The following is an 18,522-nucleotide window of genomic DNA, read 5'->3' as shown; positions in this document are numbered from 1 at the left end:
ACAAGCATATGGTAGTACCCGGACACATTTTCAGTTGTCAAATTCAGTTTACAAAATGTTCGCCTCCTCAATGAGGATTACGAAGATTTCTTCGAGTTTTTCATGCGTTTTCCGCAATTTTGCATCAGTTAAACACCCAATTGGTGCTCAAAATTTAGTCGAATCCATAGCAGTAACAGATGATGGATCAACATTTGTAGCATGGCACCCCAAAACGCAGTTTCCGTATGAATTCAGCAAACCCATCCCGCCACCAGTTGTTCGGGACAATTCATCCCTTTTGAAGGATAATGCCATCAACACAGCAATGCAGGCTTTCAAGGGGAAGCACGCGGAAGTTGCTCGTGAAGAATTGATGCGAATCACGCACACCACCAAACACCGATGGTTCCCAAGAGCTCGTGATAAAAAGGCTAAGAAGGATACTCCAATGGATAGGCCGTACTTGTAGTAGTAATTAAACTCTTGCATTGTTAATGGTAATAATAAAATGTAGTTCCTCTTTATTCGTGTTTTCTTTTCTTAACAATATTTCCAAGAAGTTCAGAAATTGGTAAGCTGAAGGAGATTGTGGGTTCGGTGGTTGAACTAACACCCGGCTCCTGGGCAGCTTTTGGCACGGAAGAACTCCCCCCAACTTTCAGATTGCGATGATGTGGAAAGGTTGGCATTAATTTTGGATCACAAGCTTGAAAGAAATTGAAACATTTAATAGTTTTAAGTATAAAATATACGTATAAGTTTGTACTCACGAAAGGGAATTTCCTTGAAGTAGCTACTTTGGATACATTCTTCTGCCGTTGCCCTCTTCTTTGGGTCATACATAAAGAGGAAATTGAGTAGTCTCAATCCTGCAGCTGAGAGCCATGGGAATCTCTGTTTGAGATTGTTGTAGGGTTGTTGTTTTAGGGTGAAATTCTGCACAGCTGGTAGGAGGGAAAATTCCGGCCAAATTGCATCAGATGGTGTCCCAAGGAGGTCAACAATCAGTTCCAATTGCCCAATTTCCGTTGTACCCGGCAGTAGGGGTTTATGCCCCAGCAATTCCCCCAGTATGCATCCCACAGCCCAAATATCCACGGCAGTTGATTGAATTTTCGACCCAAGAAGCAATTCCGGGGCACGATACCACAGAGTCACAACTTGCGGTGTTGATGCCTTTGCGGGAATCCCAAAATGCTTTGCTAAGCCAAAATCGGCAATCTTAATTGTTCCCTTATCCGTCAGGAGGAGATTTGAAACCTTTAAATCTCTGTGAATTATAAAGTTCTCATGCAAATACTTAACACCCCGCAATACTTGAAGGATGAGGCATTTAACTTGAGATTCTGAGAAATTTGTTTGCATATTATCCAGGAGGGATGCTAAATCCTGCTCACAGTACTCCAAAGATAGGAAAATACTCTCTAAACTCCGCCCAACTACAACTTCTCGGAGTTGCACGATATTCTCATGTTGGCATGTTTTGAGAATCATAATTTCACGCAATCCGCTAATGGGTAAACCATCCTTCTCCTGATCCATCCTTACTTTTTTCAGGGCAACAATTTCATTGGTTTTCGTGTCTCTGGCTCTGTCTGAAAAAAAAAAGTTCCTTATCATATTACCGGAAAATATTTTTTAATAACAATAACTCACAAACAATGCCATAAGTTCCTTCTCCAATTCGGTTTAATTTCTCAAATTCCGAAACACTTCTACTACGTCCAAGCTAAAAGAAATTAAAAAAAAAAGATTTATTTTTTTTTGCATATAACATTATCGATCACTTACAATATCAGTCTCAGGGATTTCCATTGGTTCACCGGTTTTGAGGGAAATCATTATGTTGGAACGCTTCAATGGAACTTCGTTTGATTTTGTTCTCAAAAATCTCTCCATTCTCTTTTCCTCCGTGTCTGTGAGTAAGTTATATTTATTTTAATGTTAATTTAGTTTAAAAACAAAGCATTTTAGAGCTTAAAGAATGAAAACAATATTACGCCGAAAAGTTTTACTCGGACAAAAGTTAACCCATTAAATGCCTAAGTCCGTCCTCGGGTCCGCCTTGGCCGCTGAATTTTAAAACTCACGTGTACCTTGTAACGGACACAGAACTCACAGATTACGAAATAAAAATGCGTTAATTAAGATTTTAACCTTTACTGATTGATATTTTATTGTAATTAAAAATCTATTGTGAAATTATTAATTAATTTTGTTAACCCTTTCGCGTTCTATGTGTCATTCATAGACTTAAACGTGAAGCATTCTATTTTCTCAAATTTTTATGAGTTTTATTAGTTGGTGTTCCACTTCGTGGCCAACACCTAGTATTGTAATCGTCGGAAAAATCAACCCCCTCAGATCGGGCTCAAACTTGGTATTAGCACATTTTAGACATCTCACATTCCAAAAATGGTGGTGGAAAATTTTGATCTAGACGACCGGCCGTCTGGTCGCCTCTTTCAAGCTTTATAACTTTTAAACGGTAAAAGATAGAGACTTCCGGTTTGAAGTTTTCAATTGAAATGTGGATGTAAATTTTCAATTTTTCGCATTTCCAAAATCCAAGATGGCCAACATCCGCCATTTTGAAATACCATCACCCACTTCCCTTTTAGCTAGAAATCTGAAATTTTAGTATGTTGTAGAGCTCAGTGAGACGTTTCCATCAATACTTGAATACTCATACTTGAAAATCGGTCAAGCCGTTTAGCAAATATGGCGGCTTAAAGTAAGAAGTGTTTTTTCGATATAACTCGAGAACGGCTCGACCGATTTTGACCAACTCAAGCCTAAATGAAAGGTTTCAAAAAACCCTACAAATGCCTAGAGCATTCCAAGTTCCAAAAACGTCCGCAAGTGGCGCTAAAATCAAAAACAAAATTTGCCTAACTTTAAGGGGCAATATCTCTTAACATCTTTTAGAGATTTCCTTTAAATTTTGATATGTTGTAGTCTGACTCAATACTCATTTTGATTTCGCATCCCATCAACTTATACATTTTCAGGTTAGCTGTAGCTCCATCAGCCATCACTCCGGTCACTACAACTCCTGTCTCAAATAGGTCTGTGAGACACATTTGAAGTAGGTGATGTTTTTGTTCCCCTGTTAGATTCTGGCAGTAGTTAGGTCATCTCATGGCAAAAGACTGCAGGCAGTGCTAGAAAGCTGAAAATTGGCATAAATGTTCCTTAGGGCATATAAAGGAAGGAAAATGAGTGCGGTTTGGTTTCGTCCGCTAAAAAGCATATGGCGGCCAATTTTCAAAATGGCGTCCTTTTAAGCTATAATGTAATCTAAAGTTTGTCGTAGGTGGCTGAAATTTTAGTATGTTATAGCTGGCATCAAGACCTTTCCAACGATAGGTCATTTGACTTCCTAGGTACCCTAGAACCTGAGATATTGCCATTTTTAGGTTTTTCTTTAGAAGCTCATATCTCCGGTTCTACGTAACGTACAAAGATGTTTGACCTATCATTGGAAAGGTCTTACAATACTCTACAACTCTCTAGAACATTGCAAACCAATTAAAAGAACATTAATGGGTCAAAAATACAAAAAAACAATATGTAATTTTTGACGCAAAAATTTTCATTAAAAAAAAATTTTATCGGAATAAATTTTTTTCTCAGTGTATTGTCCAGATTCAGACGTTTCCAAAACATGGTCATTATAGGCTGTAGCTCAAATAGAACTAGAGTTATAGCGATTTAAAAAACGTGAAATATTGAGAAAAAATTCTTGTAAATATTTCAACAAAAGGCAGAAATTTGTGTTTCATACGTCACTGAAATTTTTGTGATTCAAAAATGAAAACACATTCATGCTTTTTTTTATGAAAATTGATATTAATTAGTTAATGTAATGACTAATTTTGGTATGTGGTGTAAATTAAACATAATTATAATGTAAAATAAGTCTTATTTTACTAAAAAAAAGTTAATAAAAAAATTTTGCATCACTCAACGCCATCTATCAGTGAAGTATGAAACACAAATTTCTGCCTTTTGTTGAAATATTTACAAGAATTTTTTCTCAATATTTCACGTTTTTTAAATCGCTATAACTCTAGTTCTATTTGAGCTACAGCCTATAATGACCATGTTTTGGAAACGTCTGAATCTGGACAATACACTGAGAAAAAATTTATTCCGATAAAATTATTTTTTTAATGAAAATTTTTGCGTCAAAAATTACACATTGTTTTTTTGTATTTTTGACCCATAAATGTTCTTTTAATTGGTTTGCAATGTTCTAGAGAGTTGTAGAGTATTGCAAGACCTTTCCAATGATAGGTCAAACATCTTTGTACGTTACGTAGAACCGGAGATATGAGCTTCTATAGAAAAACCTAAAAATGGCAATATCTCAGGTTCTAGGGTACCTAGGAAGTCAAATGACCTATCGTTGGAAAGGTCTTGATGCCAGCTATAACATACTAAAATTTCAGCCACCTACGACAAACTTTAGATTACATTATAGCTTAAAAGGACGCCATTTTGAAAATTGGCCGCCATATGCTTTTTAGCGGACGAAACCAAACCGCACTCATTTTCCTTCCTTTATATGCCCTAAGGAACATTTATGCCAATTTTCAGCTTTCTAGCACTGCCTGCAGTCTTTTGCCATGAGATGACCTAACTACAGGGAAAATATCCCAAAGGGATTTTCCACGTACCATTGATGCACACTGCCAAGAAAACAAGCACTTCGGTAGTGAGCTGTGACTTTTTTGGCTGCGGCTGTTGTTCAATTAATTCTGTCTTGATGCCACAATCCACAACTCCGTATACCCTACCATTATGCCACTCAGTCTGGTGACGAATGCTCATTTCATCAATAGAGACTTGAATGAACAATGGTGTTGTACATGAACGTTGTGCTTTGGAGATTACGTCCAAGGCATCTTGGGAAAATCCTGGATCACCATCAACGTTCTTTAGCCAACGTCTCATTGTGCTGGAGTGGGGGAAACATTTCGGGAATTGGGATCTCACGTAATTATACGTCTTGGGCGAGTAAAAACTTGCATTTAGGGCGAAGCGTTTGACCACTGGAGGATAAGGTCCGCCCTCGGGACGGCTTGGCAGCTGAATTTTAAAAAAATGCGTTAATTAAGATTTAAAACATATTTAAAATTTACTGATTGATATTTTATTGTAATTAAAAATCTATTGTGAAATTATTAATAAATTTTATTAACCCTTTCGCGTTCTATTGGTCATACATAGTAGACCCAAACGTGAAACATTCTATTTTCTCAAATTTTTATGTGTTTTATTTATTTTTTCAATTGTGAAAGGCAAGAATTAATATCGTGATATAAAGAGTACGTATGCTTCACGTGGACGTAAAAGGGTTAATAAAAAATGGAAAAACCTATTTTTTGTTCCTCCTGCAAGAACTCTATTCTTTAAACTCTTTTAAATGCTGTACTAAAAATGCCACATGCTATGCTTAAAAATTCACTTTTGATCTTTCTTATGATTTATTTTTTTGTAATAATCTTTCTTTTATTTGTACAATATCAGGGAAATTTCAAGTCATGATGGAGAAATTAGCAAGTAGAAGACAAAACATGGGATGGAAGCAAAAAAAAAGTGCGCCAAATGCTTTTCACACAAAAGAAAAAAATTCCAAAATTTGTAACAACAACAAAAAACTAGGGCTAATCGTCATCTTATTGGGAAATTTAATACTTATTACAATGAAAGAAAATGTGTTAATTAACTTATCACACGAATCAGCATTTTCCACTTTCATTTAAAAAAAAATGGCGGAAAAACATAAATATATTTAGAATTTTCCTTAAAATATTGAAAGGAAAGCAACGCTCATAATTGAAGAAGAAAAATTTATTCCTGCAGGAGGATATTTTCCTTCTTCTCTAAATAGAAAGTCTTTTTAGTGGCAGTTTCCTTTTATTTTTCTCACTTTTTTTTCGTTAACCAGTAACGTCTTGTGTGCACATTATGCGTGAGTTAGTAATATACAAATGAGATCAATTATATACTATACTTACTACCCGCCAGAGATTTCACTGTCAAATATAAAAGAAGATGATCTTGAACTTTATTTTTCAGTTTGTGTTGATAGTTGGAAGTGAAAAGGTGAAAAGTGCGCGACTGTAGCGGATACAAAGAAAAATCTGGGATTATTTTTTATGATTGTTTTATGCCGCTAAAAGGATGTCGAAAAAACTTTTATTTTTATTTTTTGTGATTACCATCTTTTGTGTGATTTATTCTGTAGCCGAGGAGATCAGTGATAAAAGTGATAAGGATACGGAAATTACACCACGGCGACGGAAACACCTATATAGTGCACTATGTAAGGATACAAATCTTTAAGTTAAATTGTATGTATATAACTTCCGGTTGATTGTGCAATGTGAGAGAGTGAGAGAGATTCGAAAGATAAAAAATAATTTTGTGTAATAGACATATATTTAAAAAATTGAGATGTGGACAAGAGTGGAACGATTGACCTGTATTGTCTTCTTTTTTTTTCATTACGCAGTTCCTCTCGTTGGGCTGGGTGGTCTACATGCGATCTCAGCATTTGTAGCTATAAAATTGAAGCTCGTCATTGTATTCATCTTGATTGTGGCGACGGCATTCTTTGGATTTAAAGTATGGACCGGAGGTGCCCTTTTCGGTTGCAAAAATCACGGCCCAGAAATTATTCATGAGGGCCCCATTATTCCCTATGATAGGTATGATAACCATATATAAATTTCCTTGTTAGGAACTTAAAGAAAAATAAAAATATCTAATTTTGTTAAATACTTTTAGTGGGCACATTGTTCCCCACACATCCCCAGATTTTTCCTACAGTGGCGGGTACTCAGGTCCTGATCCCTATAGTGCTTGGAATCCTGAAACAATAGGTTCAGGTCCACCATCTGGTGGGGAAATTCATCATGATCACCACGATCACCATGATCATCTCGATTTTCACCATGATGATCATCATGATGCTCCCGATATACAACATTCTAAGCGTCGGGTTGCCTATCAGGGCACTGCAGGTGCTAGACAAAGGTAAAAAAAAAGTTTATTTGTCTACATTCTATTCTAGTTCTATACACAACCCTCAAAAAGTTCCCCGAATGAGCAAAAATTGGGAATTTTTCAATGTAAATTTCAAACGTCTATAACTCGGGATGTGGTGTACTAATTTTTAAAAATTCACTAGTTTTGGAAAGGTACATTTCTCACCTTTTCAAAACTGGTAAATTTTTGAAAATCAGCTAAACCGTTCTTTCTCGACAGCCATTTTAGTAAACCTATTCGAAAATACTTTTTTTCAAAATTTTCCTTTCAACTTAAACCTCATGCAAATCGGTCGCTAGTGCACCGATTTTGACAAATTTGCTATCATTAGAAAAGTAAATTAATTCCTTTTCCAAATTGGGTAAATTTTTGAAAATCGCTTGTCCATAGCAGGAGTTATAGACATTGGAAATTTGCCTTAAAAAGTTTTTGATTATGTGAAAATTTTTGATGACAGTGTATTTAATATTTAAAATTTATATTTTATCATTATGTTTTAATTGAATTACTATTCTAAATAAATTATTTTGGCAAATTCTCTAATTTTTGGGAATAGTTTTTTTTTTAAATTTTTTTCTTTCAGTTAAACATTAATTTAAGATTAAAAACAATTAAACTTTTTTTTTAGCTCTGGTGGATTTGATTGGACAAGTCTAGCATTTGCTGTCCTAGGAGTGGATACAATGGTGTGCCGAAAGAGATTCACGTGCGAGATGGAAGTTCAATCGAAGAATAATCCATTCTTTGGATTTGCCTACAACTACCTGAGTCGAGGAATGTGGTCAGAATATCGGAATTACCCAGAGATACCACATAGTCTATCGGACTGTGCGAGGCTCTTCAAGGAATGCTACTCCCCCGCAGATGATCAAGTTAATGAGAAGAATACCACTGAGGAGGAAAGCAGCACTGATGAGTCAATTGAGGATGTTGTAACACCTGAAGCGAATGATGAAAGTTCTGAAAGCTTAGGACGTCAGATGTTGATGAGACGAATCAGTAGAAAGCTGCATGAAAGTGAAAATCGTCAATAGAAGACAATTCGTGACTTAGTTATATATATCTCATACTGTGTACCATACGACTGACCCACTGACCTTACAACGAGGGTGTTAAATGCATCGTGAAAATGAAATTTTCAAAATCGACGAACGTGTTGATAATTACCACGAATACGACGACAAGGACCACATGATGTTTTCTCTATTTATATTATTTATTTTCCTAATTTATTTCACAAACAAATATACACAAAAAACCAACAAAAAATCAAACTCATCATTCACTTTCAAAATCTTTTTTTTTTTAATATATTAAAAATGTCTTTCTTACATTTTTTTCCAAACTGCAACCATGCAGTTAATTAATTTTCTTAATTTTCTTCTTTTTAACAGAATTAATTGATTTTGCCAGCCTCTCGAGTTCTTTCTCATCGAAGTTTTCATCAAATTTACTTATTTCATTTTTGCGTCTTCTATCAATTGCCTCCTGTATGATGGTATTCAATTTATTCCACAGAATTCTTCCCAATTCAATTACCAAATCTTGCTTTAGGAAGCCAAAGCCAATGAGTAGGATGAGTACAAGGGCTACAATTGAATTTGGATTGAGATCCCCATCGGTTGTTCGGACGTCAGCATTGAAATTTAATTCAATGAAAATTGTACTCTCATTGGCGATAAATTGCGCAACTGGTTGATTAAATTTGAAATTCTTCTCTGAAAGACTCGTCTTTAGATCCACGATGTAGGTGCTTTTCCCGTCGAATGGTATGCGTGGGAAGAAGACCATTATACCTGGATTAATGTTACTTTTGGGATTAAGGGGACTATCAATGCGTTGCGAGTACACGGGTTTGTCCATATTGCCTTTCTTGAAGAGGGAAATCTTTAGGGATTTGTAGTGATTATTGTTTGATGCCATTACACGCGCTGTAACGTCTATAAATTCAAGAGGACTAATTGCAATGATTGATGCATCTTTTACATCGGCATTCTTCATTTCAATTTTATGCTTTGCAGGAATTGTTCGATCAACTTGAATATTTCCTCCTGCTCCCCCTCCCTTCTTCACCTGGACATCATACGTACATCCAGGTTGTAATCCACGAATTCTAAAATGTCCATTTGCCTCTGAATTTGTCTCCTCTTGATGATTTGGGCATGGTGCTTGGGCAAAGGCTTCAACGAGAACATTCGGGAAGGGTTCCCCGTTGAGTGTGGTAACAATGCCGAAAATTGAGAAGGATATACGTCGTCCGGTGAGATCAACAAACGTAGTTGATCCTTCTTGGACATCAATAATCTTCGAGGCAGGATCGAATTTGTACTCCTTCATCATGGGCCGCAAAAAATATTCACTCGGTGAGAGAGAATGGAACTTTATCACACCATCATCTCCCGTGACAAGATTTTTCCGATAACTCTCTCCACCAGATAGTGATAGGAGAACGCCCGATAGGAGATTTCCAGCATCATCACGAACTGTTGCCACAATTTCGCACAATTTCTTCGCATTGATTGTATTTGTATTCCTGTTGAAGGCTGTAAATTCGTATGATTCCTTCGTGGCCGTTATTTCAATTTCCACCGATGCATCAACATTTGTAAATTTAAACTCTCCCCGGTTGTTGCTCTCTGTTTCAACATCAGCCATTTCTGAATTCCCTGGGAAATGTAATTTAACACGAGCTCCCTCAACGGGTGGCTCAATCCGTCCAAATATACTGCGATGCTTCGAGAAGGTCACGAAATAGGGTGTTGTTGCACCTGTTGAGAAAGTTTTGGGAATCTCTTTCGGATCATACTGGTGATTCCAATCAAATTCAACATTATACACCCCCTCCTTGGGGACACAGAAGAAATTCAGCCCAATCTGTAGATCCTTCTCAACTAGCTCTGTGGCATTTGCTGGTGCTTTCTCCCAACGATACTTCATCTTAACCACATGACTTGCGATTATGGTTACTTTGAAGCCACTATGAATGAATGTTGGGATGGTTTCGGTGGCAGATTGCACCACAAAGGCATACCGGGATGTTTCCCAGCATAGTGATGTATCTTGGACACTTGCTTCATATTTTCCCGGCATAACATCGGTGAAGGTGTATTTGCCATTTTTGAGCACAGCACTAATGTACTGCCCATTATCATTGCCACTCATATCGAGGGAATTGAGATTAATTGTGATGTCCTTGCATCCGCTACTATCTTTAGCATCTGGTAGGCACTTAACATCACCCACAACAGTGGCACGGAGTTGTCGAAAAACAATTCCAGATAGAGGTGAGGAGTTAACATTGATATTTTGTATTTTGGGAATAAATTGTATTCCTGCCATTTTTTCCTCATCAGACAGCAACACCTGAACGGTGTACTTGCCATTGGGTAGGTATGTGCACCACCCCCCAGAACCACCAGCTGGTGTCTCTAAATCCACATGAAAGATCTCCTGTAAATCCTTGATGACAACACGATGACTAACACTTGATACCACCTGCCCGCATACTTTGAACTCTGAGACAATGATATCTGGGATTCTGGGATTACCAGCAGCAATCTCAACATTTTGATCAGTAAACTGAACATTTTCTGCAGTTACTTGAATTGTGAATGTCCCCGATTTTATATTTTCAAATTTATACGATCCATCGTCTTGCGTGAGAGCAACATCGAGCCCATTGAGCTTAACCATGGCATTCTTAACACCTTTACCATTAATTGCATTGGTGAGTATTCTTCCAGTTACACTGAATCCTTTAACTTCGAAATGCCGCCTCAGTTCAACGGTGTCCTTTTCAACGGTCACCTCAATGGCGTCGGGTTCAATGTTGTAAATAACGTCGGATTGAGGGAAGAATGGTTTCACAAGATATTTCCCAGGATTAACACCGCTAAATGTAAAAGAACCCGTCTCGTTGTCACTCATGCTCACACATAGTGGCATTTCCGAGTAACCACGTTCACTACTAATGGTGCTCGTGTATTGGGAACTTATGCACTTTGGACTATGCTTCATACCTTTCTCAGGGAGAAGGGCAATGGCAATATTACCAAATGATTGTCCATCACTTAGGACGGTGCCCATAATATCGAAACCCGATACTTGGAGGGAATTTTCAGGTAATTCGGTATTACCTGTATTTACCTCCACGGCTATTTCAGTCTTCTCAAAATACCATTTATCATGATGTACCCGAATTTTGTACAAGCCCGGGATTACGGGTGTAAAGAAGAAGCTTCCCGATGAATCAGTTGTCGTTAAACGAACATCGGCCTTACTGTTGGAGGAGTCGTGCAGTTCAACGTGTACACCCTGTGCTCCCAAATGTGGTTGCCCGAGAATTGCAATGCGTCCACTGATACCAAAGCCCCTGAATGCAAAATTAACATCACGCCCCTGGCTGCAAATGTCCGTTTCACCATTAAAATCCAATTTAACTTCTTCCGGTTCAAAACTCCATCCAGGTGGGGGTGATATCTTGAGGATGTACTCGCCCTTGTCATACAGTGGCAAGAAATAGTATCCATTCGATGGTGAGCAATCAGTCTTATCCTTGAGACTTCCTTGTTTAGTAAACCTATGCAGAAAATATATTTTTTAATGATTTTTATGATTTTTTCAAGAGGAACATGAATTGACATAATTTGTAGGTAAATCTCTTACAATTTTATCTCCACTTTGGAAAAATCTATCGAAGCATGACTTTTTATAAAGCCACCACAACCCAAAATCTCCTCACATGTTAGCAATTTTAGAGGAATAAGTAAAACTATCAGAGAAAATTCAATAAACGTGATTCTAATCATTTTTCTTCCACTCAATGAAATTTTCTTTACACACACACCTCTCTTATCTATAAAATGACATGTGGCTATGAAAAGCTATTGCAGTGCTTGGGGACATAATAAGAAACTATACAAGTAGTATGTGTTCAGCAAGTTCCCCTTTGAGGTAGGTCAGTGTTGTGTTGTTGTTGGGGAAGGTCAGTGCTGAGTGACGTCATAGTGGAGTGGGGAAGGTCGGGTTTTTGATGGGGAAATTGAGCGAGGTCAGTGCCGTGAGGTTGTTTTTGAGGAAGGTCAGTGATTTGTGGTGACGTAATGTGGTGGACGCCATCTTGAAAATTTTATTTTGTCGGCCATTTTGAATTACGTCATGTTTTTGTCTGTCATTTTGTGTGATGTCACATTTTTGACGCCATATTGAATTTTAGCCGCCATATTGAATTTTATTCTGTCATTTTGAATTTAAATCAGCCATTTTGAATTGTGATTTTTATATTCCGCCATATTGGATTTGTCCGCCATATTGTTTTTATTGCGCCATCTTTGTTTTTGTCCGCCATATTGTTTTTATTGCGCCATCTTTGTTTTTGTCCGCCATCTTTAATTTATGCCCGCCATTTTGAATTCTGAATTTTTATCCCACCATCTTGTTTTCTGTCAACCATTTTGAATTTTATGCAGCCATTTTGAATTCTGAATTTTTATTCCACCATATTGGATTTGGTTTATTAACGTTTTTAATTTTGAATATTCAATTTGAACTTTTTTGATCACCGCCATATTGATTTCGCGCCTTTGAATTGATTTTAAATTTTAAATGTTTGAATATTTAAATTATTGTAATTTTTGTAATGGAAAAAAATCTTGATAATTTATGAGATTTGAACATGCGAGGTTTGAGTGCCCAGTACGAAGCTCTAACCATTGGGCTATACAGACTTGTCAGTAAGCCCATCATAATTGTGAATCGTACATCCGACCCCCACCTTGATGATTCATATCACCCACATTAAATGAATGAAGCGTGGACGAGAAAAGAAATTTGACCACTAAGGGAATTTGCATGGAGTGAGGAAAGAAGAGTGAAACGAGACTGAGAAATTTCTGCTGACGCGCGACATTCCTAAGCGATCACCAAATGAAGTGCATGAGTTATGAGTGTTTTATTGTTGGCGGGAAAAGACAATATATTTTCAATGTATAAATATTGCCTTTTAATTGTATGTGAATTTTCGTCTTTTTCCTCACTCTACGATCTCTGCATGGGTGTCTGATGGGGAGGGTGATGACTTTTTGTGTGGAAAGTGTATTAATTGAGGAAAATGAATAAGAAAACATTACAATTTCTCATGAAATAATTTTATTTGTTTAAGATAGTATAATATTTCTATTTTTATCAATCTCCAACTTACTGTCAAATTCAGCATAAATAATACAAGTTATAGTTTTATCAATTACCTTTGAAAACCTGGCTTCAATTCTAATTGAACCTTGATCTAAAAGTGAAAGACAACCTGTAGAATGAACATCTGGATTCAAATCATAAGCTAAAATAAAATAACCATTTTTAAAGTCTTCGTAACTTATTTTATGTCCTCTATCATCATAGTGAATATCTGTACCCGTAAATAGAGTTTGGTATGCCTTACAATATCTATCTTGTTCAAAATTCATATGTAAAGGTTGAATAGGATATGGCGTTCCATTAACAAGTAAGGAAAAATCTGAGATGTTGAAATGTTCAAAATTAAATGGATTTAAACTTTTTGTTCCTGTGTATGCCAAATTATCAACCATTGAGAAAATTAAGCGTCGTGGCAAAACTCCATGAATGATATTATTTAAATTCATTGAAGTTGAACCTGAGGGCACAATTACGGTTTTAATTTCAACTCTCTTATAATGATACGATGCATTTTTATGCTCTAACACCTGATTGTGTGCAAGAAGAATATTAGGATTTAGTGTTATTTGTTTCATATACAAAGTAGCCTCCTGCAAACGAAATTTTGGATTTAGTGTGTCGGAGCAGAGTAAGAAAAATTCTGATTTCTCAAGTGCAATTGTGATTCTTAAATCTACATTGTTAATAAGAAATATTGGCTGATTAAACATATCGCAATGTAACTTGCCTAAAACCTCCACAATTTTACTATTTTTAAACATATCGAGTCGCTTTGTAAATCCGCTGTTACTATTATCCATTGCATTCATGTTTCCAGTATCCTGAATCCATCCGGCATTCCGTAAAAAGGTAGATTTTGCATCACTTCCATATGACAATAGAGTTTCCAAGTATGCTCTATACTGGTAATTCCCTTCATTTTGGGAAATTGTTTTTCCGTTGAGTGACACTGACACAGATCGTATTAGTGAATGTAGAATGTTATTCACAACTGATGGTTGATTTTTATCCGTGTCTTTGAAGAGATCCCCATTTTCCTTTAATAGTTGAATCTTAAATTTAACATAAATTGAAGACAAATCTCTGTAACAATCTCCATGTGCTACAGAGTAAAATTCAATCATAGAAACATTATCCAGGCTAGAAAGAGGTTGATAGGCGATTTCTTCGCTTCTCAAAATTGATGTTTGAATTGGAGGTGGCAGAAATATATCCAGTTCACTTTTCATACATTCTGTATATTCAGCCATTATGAAAAAATATCCAAATGGCGCTCTTTCTTATGGTTCTTGTTTACTTTCACCTTTTTCAATTTTCTTTTCTTCTTTGAAATTGCAGTTTTAATTCTATGAAGAATATTTTTTTTATTATCTGCTGAACAAGATGATGGTTTCGATGATATCAAAGGAATAGCTTTCCTCGATTGTGCTCTCGTATTTATACCTTCTCCGGTCATTGTGTGAATTTTATGTAGGGCCTTTTTCCTGAGTTCATCTGCAGCTTGTTGTCCTCGATTTAATAAAATGTCTTTTAATGGTTTTGTACCATAGTCTCTCAATATTTCAATACCCGTTTTGGCCGCCTGTTCGCCAAGAGTGTTTAAACCTTTCATAAAAAGAGGTTTTAAAAAACGTATTAAACCTCCAAGGAATGACCCCAATCCGTATCCTCGTTGAACGCCAATGTACTCAGGAACATAAATCTTTCCAATTTCTCCACTGCCAACCTGGTTCAAGTAATATGAAGTGTATACGTTAGTCATCTTTGTACTATTGATATTTTGGTAAGAATATACCTGTATTTATATGCTTCATGAGTTCATTTTCTTGAAATGAAGAACAAGCATTGTTGGTGTTGAACTGGGCAGGAAATTGTATGCTTCGCCATTTTGAGATGTTATTAAAATTTCAATAGTATCAAAATTTGTTTTCTCCAGTGGTAGATATTGAATGGCGTTAAATGACTTGTAGACTTCGTTATTTTGAATCAAAAGAACTGTTCTTAAACATCGAGCAAAAGTGTTACTGAGAAGTTGTGGTTTAATTATATCACTGTATACAAACATTAAATCACGCGTATGAGTAGGTTCTACTTTTTGTGGGAGTACTGAGGGATGGATATGAGTTGAAGAAACAAAATCATTTTCATCATGTTCTATTATTGTTGGTATTACAACAGAGGTTTTGATGATTTTTTGCAATAATTCTGTTTCACGTATTTGAAATGGTATTTGATCTAGAATGGTAAACATAAGTTCATCAATTGTTTCATAATTATCTCTGTATAAAGGAATCTCAAGTAACTGATTGAAATCATCAGCAGGAATTGTTAGCACTACAAGTGGTTCAATATTGTTAACATTAGGTGTTGGTTCCTTTAAAACGGGGTTCGGTGTAGTAGAATAATCTGTTTGTACGTCCATTAATTGATCTGTACTAAAATTAAAATTTTCGTCATCAATAATTTCCATAGGCCCGATATGACTTGTTGTGATCTCTGTAATTTTACATGCTTTATGTTCTTTAACAATATCGCTCAATCGTGTATCCAAATCCTTTTCATCAGATGTACTTCCCAAAACATGTTCGCCATAAGAATCGGTAAAATTATAAGCATTTCTCAAAAGATAGAGAAAACTATTAAGAGGTGTGAATGGCGTATATACGGGTATTTTAATAGGAATACTCCCTTTTTTCTCTTTTAGTAGTGTAATAGTTCGCGGTTTTACATTTATTTTCCTATGGCGGACTTCAGAAGATTCGGCCACATTAAAAGATATTTCGGCTAAACCAACAACCCAATCATTCGATAAAATTACCTCTCTCGGTAATTTAGTTTGAAAATGAGACAGAGTATTGTTTGGAAATATTTGTTGCGAAGAATTACTCAAAAGGGTCAAATAAAATTCATTTTGCATTTCGATCAACCCCATATTGCTTTAAAAGATCAATTTGATTTATCCACTGATTTGTGTTATCGCCTTTGAATTTAACGTAGTACTGTAGTTTTTTCCCTAACCCGCGAGTTTTTATAATTTTTTCTATCACTGGAAAACCATCTTTTATTTGAACTTTTTGCAACTGTTTTTCGTAAAATCTACCCGCTATTGGTGTATTTTTATAGTCTTGTAAAATATACATTGCAAAAGGTTTTTTATTTATTATTCGATGAATACGAAATTTCTCGTTCGTCCATCTTTGTTGAAAACCTCTATCGAAATTAACTTTTGGTTTTGCAATTCTAACTAAATCATTTAGCTCAAACTTTTGGTGCACTCTCGAAAATTTCTCTTTGAATGAATTATTTTTTCTTATATACCGTTGATTTAATTCCACAATATCATCTTCGCTAACATCCACAGGAGCCATTCCTATAGTTGTGTGCTTTGAATTGTTGTATACATCAATAAGTTTATCGAGAACATCAATATAGCGATTAGTTTTCATATGAGTAAAATATTTAAACATTAATTGTTTTAATGTTCGGTTAAAGCGCTCAACAACTGCGCACTTCACAATTGGATTGTATGCAAAATTTTGTTGAATATTCTTACTTTTAAGGAAATTCTTAAATGTGGAATTTTCAAATTCTTTTCCGTGATCAGATTGAACCTTTTCAGGTGTCTTGCCATTTTTTTTAATTATATCAGCAAATGCTTTGGTTACTTCTTCAGCAGATTTATTTTTCAGAGAACGAGCAAATGCAAACTTTGAAAACACATCGATAACCGTCAAAATGAAAGTATAGTTATCATTAAATTTTTTATATTGTTTCATATCCACCAAGTCAATCTCCCACAATTCTGAGATATTGCTTACAAAATATTTATTCTTGGGGTAATTTTTCGTGATTGGATAATGTAAAGTATACACATCTTGTTCGTGTAGATATTTTTGTATTTCTCTTTTTGTTACATCATTTTTCTTTAATGAATTATACAGTTTTTGTGGTTTTGCATATAAATTTTTACTGTTTAAATTTAAATATTCAGAATCTAATGCTCGATATTTGTCCATTCTAGTTTCTTTTTCACCGGAAAGTCAATTAATGTCTGCGTTGAATCCTCAGACACACTCCTTTTTATACGAGCTCTCGTATTGTATGGAAGTCTCGTTGGTGGCTTCTTCTTAGTACGGACTGTCTTTACTGCTGTACTGGATGTCTTCTTAGGTTGTGCTTTTGGTGTTTTGAATATTTGAACATCTTCTTTATTCTTCTTCATTATTTCCACACTCCACACATCTCCATTTTCATCTGCTACTGTAATAACTCGAGGCATTTCCGTCATTTTGTCCGGATAGTATGAAGCATACTTTTTCATGACTTTGTTTTGGACATCAGGAGGTAAATCATTAAATTCATCCTCATTCATTTCATAATCATCTGATGGCGCTTCTTTTGTTTCATAGTACACTTCTGATTGTTGAATTGGTTCTGGTACTGGAACAGCAGGAATTAAATCCATGTCACGAAGAGATTCATCAATGTATTCATCATCACCTTGATTGAATTCTGTTTGCGTGCCGAAAGATTTAGAAATATGTCTCTTCAAATTAGTCTGTGTGCCTTCGGATTGTGTGGGGTTATGAACTGTTTGAATTCCAATGGATTGAGTTGATTTCTTTATCGGATCTGAAAAAACTGACTTCTTTCTGCGCATCTCCGATTGTTTAACAAGAGAATGTCTGTATCGATACCACTTCTCAATGTCGTTTATTTTCTTATCCTTTAAGATATTATAAATGTCACGATCTAATGCTGATAAACTTTCTTCGAAATTCAAAAATGGTTTTAATTCCTCAAAAAGTTCGGGCGTGATTATAATGTAACGATGCATTGAATTTTTATTGTTCCTGTGTTGGATCATGTTGAGGATAGTAATTTTCCAATTACACTAGACAATAAAGTTGAAATTAATATAGGAACAAAACCTCCTCTCTGAACCAGTATTTTTCTCTTTAAACACTGAGAAGCTTTTGGACAAATTATTTTGCGCATCGCATTTTTATATTTTTTGAGAGCGGAAAATTTTTCTTTTGGCACTTTAAGGTTTCCATTTAATGAATTGTGAATAATTTCATGTAATGCTTTTAAAGTTGATTTCGAACAATTTCTTATTATAGCTTTACGCAATTTCACATTTGCATCTTTAAGAGTACACAAAATATGCTTGTTTTCTTTCAATAGTCTCAAAGGATCCTTTATTGTTTTTTTCATTGATTGTGTTTTCTGTTTCATATTGATTTAAATCTTCCTCACCGCAAAAGCAAATAGTAGAACTTGTATTAA

General features: G+C 35.6%; 4 protein-coding genes across 4 annotated transcripts; 2 read left to right on the top strand and 2 right to left on the bottom strand.

Moving 5' to 3' along the window:
* Positions 1 to 55: 55 nt before the first annotated feature.
* Positions 56 to 506, top strand: LOC129792141 (39S ribosomal protein L42, mitochondrial). The gene has a single exon (XM_055830927.1). It carries the CDS (start codon positions 56 to 58, stop codon positions 449 to 451), a length of 396 nt encoding a protein of 131 aa, XP_055686902.1. The 3' UTR covers positions 452 to 506.
* Positions 471 to 2,010, bottom strand: LOC129792120 (cyclin-dependent kinase 10). Its single transcript, XM_055830897.1, has 4 exons — positions 1,774 to 2,010; positions 1,639 to 1,711; positions 753 to 1,577; positions 471 to 688 (listed from the first exon to the last, which is right to left on the bottom strand). Exons 1-4 carry the CDS (start codon positions 1,879 to 1,881, stop codon positions 504 to 506), a joined length of 1,191 nt encoding a protein of 396 aa, XP_055686872.1. The 5' UTR covers positions 1,882 to 2,010; the 3' UTR covers positions 471 to 503.
* A 3,464-nt stretch (positions 2,011 to 5,474) lies between these two features.
* Positions 5,475 to 8,315, top strand: LOC129792124 (uncharacterized). The gene is made up of 4 exons (XM_055830905.1): positions 5,475 to 6,316; positions 6,506 to 6,701; positions 6,781 to 7,029; positions 7,670 to 8,315. Exons 1-4 carry the CDS (start codon positions 6,175 to 6,177, stop codon positions 8,073 to 8,075), a joined length of 993 nt encoding a protein of 330 aa, XP_055686880.1. The 5' UTR covers positions 5,475 to 6,174; the 3' UTR covers positions 8,076 to 8,315.
* Positions 8,316 to 8,322: 7 nt separating this feature from the next.
* On the bottom strand, positions 8,323 to 11,912 carry LOC129792086 (BOS complex subunit NOMO1). Its single transcript, XM_055830817.1, has 2 exons — positions 11,707 to 11,912; positions 8,323 to 11,620 (listed from the first exon to the last, which is right to left on the bottom strand). Exons 1-2 carry the CDS (start codon positions 11,847 to 11,849, stop codon positions 8,401 to 8,403), a joined length of 3,363 nt encoding a protein of 1,120 aa, XP_055686792.1. The 5' UTR covers positions 11,850 to 11,912; the 3' UTR covers positions 8,323 to 8,400.
* Between the last annotated feature and the right edge of the window lie 6,610 nt (positions 11,913 to 18,522).

This window comes from Lutzomyia longipalpis, chromosome 3, assembly GCF_024334085.1.
Source record: "Lutzomyia longipalpis isolate SR_M1_2022 chromosome 3, ASM2433408v1".
Lineage (NCBI taxonomy): Eukaryota > Metazoa > Arthropoda > Insecta > Diptera > Psychodidae > Lutzomyia > Lutzomyia longipalpis.
The sequence above is the reverse complement of the archived record's forward strand: the minus strand, read 5'-3'. Positions and strand labels throughout refer to the sequence as shown.

What these genes read in the sequence shown, in the direction of transcription:
- LOC129792120 (XM_055830897.1), bottom strand. Translation starts at nt 1,881, where the DNA reads ATGGAGAGATTTTTGAGAACAAAATCAAACGAAGTTCCATTGAAGCGT. An exon ending in AAATCCCTGAGACTGATATT is followed by an intron (nt 1,712 to 1,773) that starts GTAAGTGATCGA and finishes AATTTCTTTTAG; the next exon opens with CTTGGACGTAGTAGAAGTGT. An exon ending in CTTCAAGGAAATTCCCTTTC is followed by an intron (nt 689 to 752) that starts GTGAGTACAAAC and finishes ATTTCTTTCAAG; the next exon opens with CTTGTGATCCAAAATTAATG.
- LOC129792086 (XM_055830817.1), bottom strand. Translation starts at nt 11,849, where the DNA reads ATGATTAGAATCACGTTTATTGAATTTTCTCTGATAGTTTTACTTATT. An exon ending in TCCAAAGTGGAGATAAAATT is followed by an intron (nt 11,621 to 11,706) that starts GTAAGAGATTTA and finishes TTTTCTGCATAG; the next exon opens with GTTTACTAAACAAGGAAGTC.
- LOC129792124 (XM_055830905.1), top strand. Translation starts at nt 6,175, where the DNA reads ATGTCGAAAAAACTTTTATTTTTATTTTTTGTGATTACCATCTTTTGT. An exon ending in CCCATTATTCCCTATGATAG is followed by an intron (nt 6,702 to 6,780) that starts GTATGATAACCA and finishes AAATACTTTTAG; the next exon opens with TGGGCACATTGTTCCCCACA. An exon ending in ACTGCAGGTGCTAGACAAAG is followed by an intron (nt 7,030 to 7,669) that starts GTAAAAAAAAAG and finishes CTTTTTTTTTAG; the next exon opens with CTCTGGTGGATTTGATTGGA.
- LOC129792141 (XM_055830927.1), top strand. Translation starts at nt 56, where the DNA reads ATGTTCGCCTCCTCAATGAGGATTACGAAGATTTCTTCGAGTTTTTCA.